We start from the raw sequence: 6,000 nt of genomic DNA, 5'->3' as shown, positions 1-6,000 counted from the left end.
TTTTTTTTTTTTTTTTTTTAACGTTGCAGACTCGAAAGGAGGAAAAGCCGTGAACCCGGCACGTTTATAACAACTTCAAAGGGTCGCGCGCATGACAGGTGCTTTCATTTACGTATTCTGACACATACAGCGCTATGTATTGATCAATTTACACACTATTTTTTTTCTTCTGCCATACGTTTTCCCCCTTCTCCGATAATATTCCGTTGCAATTTGACGTTATTGTGACCAGTGATATTATTTCTACAGCGTTTTGAAAGTTTAACTTTAATTATAATCACCCAGTACTTTGGCTTAATGTCATCTACTAATCTTAAAGCAAAAGTAGATGAATCTACAGGTTCCAGTAGGTCTGTTTCAAAATTACACCGACAAACTTTGAGGGGATGTAGAAGGCGTCTAGAGGAACAAAATGAGTATAAGAACTCGCGTCCACAAAAAACTTCATCCAACTATGTTACAGACTGTCGAAGGTAATAGGAGGCGGCGCCTGCCACGAGGCCTCACCTTCAGCAGCAGGCGTGATGTTCTACGCAAAAGAACCTGTGGTTTTTGATATTCAGTAAACGCGACCGACTGCCACTATCGCCAGTGGAACAGATGGAGCTCTGTTGCTGACGGTGTCGGACCGGGTTTCTGTACGCAGTATATTGTCTCCCGGAACCCTCTATACAGTCTCCTATAGTATACAGCATGTATAGTATACAGCATGTGGCATACAGAGAACAACAGCGTCGAAATTTCGGAGGCGAACAGGCCTGCGCAGTAGCCATCGCCGTCTACTCCCATGGAGTGTGCGGCAATCGGCCGTATTACGTGAGTAACGGCGGACATTCCGAGACGTCGGCGCCTTTATTGAATCTAAAGGACATAAACTATGAATCCAAGGAAACGGGGAGGAACCATACGAGTAGACACTGTGGCAGGCATCAGGCAACAGCATCTAAAGAATGAACATTACAATTTATTCCGTTGGTACAGGAAATTAAGCCGCGCGGTCTGGGGCGTCTTGTTACGGTCCGGGCGGCTCCTCCCGTCGGAGGTTCGAGTCCTCCCTCGGGCATGGGTGAGTGTTGTCCTTACTGTAAGTTACATCAGGTAGTGTGTAAGCTTAGGGACCAATGACCTCAGCAGTTTGGTCCCATAACACTTTAAAAATGTTCAAATGTGTGTGAAATCTTATGGGACTTAACTGCTAAGGTCATCAGCCCCTAAGCTTACACGCTATGTAACCTAAATTATCCTAAGGACAAACACACACACCCATGCCCGAGGGAGGACTCGAACCTCCGCCGGGACCAGCCACACAGTCCATGACTGCAGCGCCTTAGACCGCTCGACTAATCCCGCGCGGCATATAAGACCTTATCACAAATTTCCAATTTCCAGGAAATTAAATTCAAAAAAATGGCTCTGAGCACTATGGGACTTAACTGCTGTGGTCATCAACCCCCTAGAACTTAGAACTACCGAAACCTAATTAACCTAAGGACATCACACACATCCATGCCCGTGGCAGGATTCGAACCTGCGACCGTAGGGGTCGTGCGGTTCCAGACTGTAGCGCCTAGAACCGCTGCCGGCCGGAGTGGCCGAGTGGTTCTAAGCGCTTCGCTCTGGAACCGCGCTACCCCTACGGTCGCAGGTTCGAATCCTGCCTCGAGCATGGATGTGTGTGATGTCCTTAGGTTAGTTAGGTTTAAGTAGTTCTAAGTCTAGGGGACTGATGACCTCTTATGTTAAGTGCCATAGAGCTCAGAGCCATTTGAACCATTTTGAACACTAGTAGCTGTATACATACTCGCATGTATGGTGTAATTTCAGGCCTCTTATGTAGTGCCATAAAGAATGCTTGCGCCTTACTGGCCCGAACTATGTACTTACTTGTGCTCTCATTGATTCGTGTCTTAACTCACTAATTCACGTGGGGATGAACAAGATCGCCGGGGGCGAGAGGGGGAGGGGGGGGGGGTGCGGCTTCATTGAAATAAGTCATGTGTTCGGCATATAACAAACCACCTTCGTGGGCTGAGAACAGTGAGCGGCGAAATAAATCTACTGTGAAAGCAGCTTGCGGATGAAAAGTGTAAGAAGGCCCAAAGGGCTCAATGAGACCTCCTACGACCTACGTCACTGTAAACTCAGTAAGAAACACAGTTGACACAATGTTAAGGAAATACCTATGGCTACATAATAGGGGAATACGGTATGATAATATGTTTGTTATGGACAACCTACTTTCACATACTAAGTCGCCCAGAGAACACAGGTACTGTCTGCAGTATGGAATGTTGCCACTTAATTCAGAAACATATCTCAGTAATTTACTAAAGGGTCTCCAAAGCACATATGGAATTAATAAACATGCTGTCGAAGCAATTGTGAACTATTACAAGATGAAAACGAAGGCGCAGGTGTGCTGATTTTGCGCGATGTTAAGTTCCAAGAAGAGCCGCAGTTCAATTATAGTTGGCTGAAACTTGATAATTCCGTTAACTTGAATAAATTTGCAAATCATGCTAATCTATTTCATCACTGGATTCGTCTTTCTGAATGTATGCAAGACGCAACGTAACATCTCGTGGCGCCGTCCTGCAGACACTGATGCAGCTCGAGCAACAAGGGACAAGAATCATTGCATTCATTTCTGATGACAGTCAATCGAATAAAAAGTTCTGGTGGTGTCTGCGAATTGGTGGCATAAAATATAACTTATTCTACACCGAATCCAGTTGAGGATATCAAAAGAATAAGGGGAATTTTTAGTTAAAAATTCATATAACAAAGCCCGTAAGAAATAATTTTTGTCATAAAATGACTGTAATTCTTAGCGACGAGAGTGTCAGCTATAATTTTTATCGACGAATTTATCAACAGAGTAATTACCCTGAATTCATTAGATTGAAATTTTAGCGCAAGTTGATTTGAACTCAATTGGATTCGATGTCATTTCAACGAATGAATGGAAGATTAGTTCCGCAGTTCTTCAGTAACTCAGTACCAAAGGCACAGTAGTCTTGAGGGGGAAAAACAATAAGATTGGGACAGTTGTAGTGACCCCAGTACGTACTGCCAACTACTCTGCGTTCCATCTCTCATGGTGGTCAGCTGGCGGTAGGGATTTTTTAAAAAAAGTCATTAGCTTTTCGTAAAATTCTGCCATAAGGTATTTGGCAAATAATTATTATACCGTGAGGTGACAAAAGTCATGGGATACCCGATATGCACAAACACGAATGGTTTTCATATCGCATACACAAGGATTAAGGGCAGTGCATTCGCCGAGCTGTAATTTGTATTCAGGTGATTCTTGTGAATAGATTCCCGAGGTGATTGATTGTACCCACTAGGGTAGCCGAGAGCGCTAATGCGCTGCTTCCTGGACTCGGGTAGGCGCGCCAGCCCCGATCGAATCCGCCCATCGGATTAACGTCGAGGGCCGGTGTGCTGGCTACCCTGGATGTGGTTTTTAGGCGGTTTTCCACATCCCACTAGGTGAATACTGGGCTGGTCCCCACACTCCGCCTCAGTTACGCGGCTCGCAGACATCGGAACACATCGGCACTATTCCATGGATTACACAAGACGCAGACAGTTGGGGTACACTAATTCCTAATTCCTACCTGGGGGGGGGGGGGGGGGTACGGGGTAGCGACAGGAAGGGCATCCGGCCACCCCTTAAAATTAACGTGCCACATCCGATTAACCAGCAGACCCCGCAAGTCGGGATAAATGCTTGGATAGAGAGAGAGAGATTTCCGAGGTGATTGTGGCCGCACAACGGATATTAACAGACTTTGAAGCAAAATGGTAGTTCTATGTGCAGCTGGGTACGGCGGAGGTTCGAGTCCTCCCTCGGGCATGGGTGTGTGTGTTTGTACTTAGGATAATTTTGGGTTAAGTAGTGTGTAACCTTAGGGACTGATGACCTTAGCAGTTAAGTCCCATAAGATTTCACACACATTTGAACATTTTTGGTAGTTCTAGCTAGAAGCATGGAACATTTCATTTCGGAAATCGTTATGGAATTCAATATTCCGAGATCCACGGTGTCAAGAGTGTGCCGAAAATAATAAACTTCAAGCACTACTCTCACCACGGACAATGTAGTAGCCGACGGCCTTCACTTAGAGACCGAGAGCAGCGGCGATTGTTCAGAGTTGTCAATGCTAACAGACAAGCAACACTGCGTGAAATAACTACAGGAATCAAGGTGGGACGTACGACGAGCGTATCCGTTTTGACATACGGCGCAGTTTGACGTTAATGGGCTGTGGCAGCAGACCATCGACGCCGAGTCCCTTTGCTAACAGCGCGATTTCGCTTGCAACGCCTATCCTGGGCTCGTGACCATATCGGTTGGACCTTGACTGGAAAGCCGTGGCCTGAACGGATAGGTCCCTATTTCAGCTGATAAGAGCTGATGGTAGGGTTGGAGTGTGGTGTAGACTCCGCGAAGGCACGGACCCAAGTTGTCAACAAGGCACTGTGCAAGCTGGTGGTGGCTTCGTTATAGTGTGGGCTGCATTAACATGGAATGGACTGGGTCCTCTGGCCCATCTGAACTAGTTGGTCCATTGACTGGAAATAGCTTTGTTCGGCCGCTTGGAAACCATTTGCAGCTATTCACGAACTTCGTCTTTCCTACCAACGATGGAATTTTTATGGAGGATAATTCGCCATGTCCGAGTGCCACAGTTGTTCGCGATGGGATTGAAGAACATTCTGGACAATTCAAGCGAATGATTTAGGCGCCCATTTTGCCCGATATGGGACATAATCGAGAAGTCAGTTCCTGCAGAAAATCGTATACTAATAGCAGCAGCATGGCTCAACATTTCCGCAGGTGACTTCCGACGACTTTTTGAGTCCATACGACGTTGAGTTACTCTACTATGCAAAAGGATGTCCGAGATGATACTAGGAGGTGTCCAGTGACTTTTGTCAACTGAGTGTATATTTTAACTTGCAAAAAGTCTGTTTTATAAATTTTATAAACTAAAGTTACTTCCATACTTCATAAATAATCATTACTGTGGAATCGATGGCTGGTCAGATAATTATACTACTAACGAGATCAAAAGTAAGCGGTAGGTAAAAAAGGTTAACTACTGCCGGACTAGAAGATAGCGCGCCAAAGAATTCTAATCTGATTACTCATTACGCAAAGTCCTCAAAAACGTCGAAGCCTACCCAGCTAGCAACGATGTTCAGTGAGGTAAGTTAATTAAAGCCACATATTTTTCATTTCATTATTACAATTTCCGTTCACGAATCGTGTTCGTGTGCCGCGGTTGCCGTAGCATAGTGTGTTTCCTTGGGTCAAAGCGCAGCGACTGACATCTGGTCAGTAAGTGGAGTCAGCTCACTTTCCCTCTTACTCGCTATGCTGGCAGTGTATACGTGTCTGTGACGCGAAGTCCGTCAGAAATTTGTCCTTGTAAAAAGAGAGATTGCGGCAACCAGGCTTATGTGCGTGGCGTTGGCAGCAGAAGCTGGTGCGGGAGTACCTGGAGGCGGAGGGTGGCACGGCGCCGCGCAGCCCGTATGCCGCCGAGGAGGAGGTGGGCGTGGCGCGCCGGCGTCTGCCGCCGCCCCCGTCCTCGCCGCCCCCCAGGAGGCTGGCGGCCGCGTCGTCGACGATGAGGCAGCCGCTGCTGGCCACGTCGCGCGACCACTCGCTGCTGCAGGCGCTGGTGCGCTCCTACCAGGCCCGCGGACACCTCGCCGCGCGCATCGACCCGCTCGGTACGCCGCCCATCCGCTTCTGATTCCGCCTCACATCTCACTCACAGTTCCTTACGGTGTTGGCCCTTTTCCTACTGCTAATATGTTTCTGTATCAGGCAGTGCACCGAGTACGTAATCTTTTCGTTAGTTAAAGTACAGGGTGTTTCAAAAAGAATATACGTATTTCGAATGCATATACACTACTGGCCATTAAAATTGCTACATCACGAAGATGACGTGCTACAGACGCGAAATTTAACCGACAGGAAGA

The 6,000-nt window shown here is 46.9% G+C and overlaps 1 protein-coding gene across 1 annotated transcript in view; it reads left to right on the top strand.

Moving 5' to 3' along the window:
* Positions 1-5,206: 5,206 nt before the first annotated feature.
* LOC124545457 (2-oxoglutarate dehydrogenase, mitochondrial-like) overlaps positions 5,207-6,000 on the top strand; it is a 162,509-nt gene continuing 161,715 nt past the window's right edge. The window contains exons 1-2 of the mRNA XM_047124423.1: positions 5,207-5,218; positions 5,490-5,748. Of these exons, the coding sequence (XP_046980379.1) occupies positions 5,207-5,218; positions 5,490-5,748 (271 nt within the window). The remainder of the gene's footprint in view (positions 5,219-5,489; positions 5,749-6,000) is intronic.

The sequence above is a fragment of the Schistocerca americana genome, chromosome 1 (genome assembly GCF_021461395.2).
Source record: "Schistocerca americana isolate TAMUIC-IGC-003095 chromosome 1, iqSchAmer2.1, whole genome shotgun sequence".
Classification (NCBI taxonomy): Eukaryota; Metazoa; Arthropoda; class Insecta; order Orthoptera; family Acrididae; genus Schistocerca; species Schistocerca americana.
The sequence above is the reverse complement of the archived record's forward strand: the minus strand, read 5'-3'. Positions and strand labels throughout refer to the sequence as shown.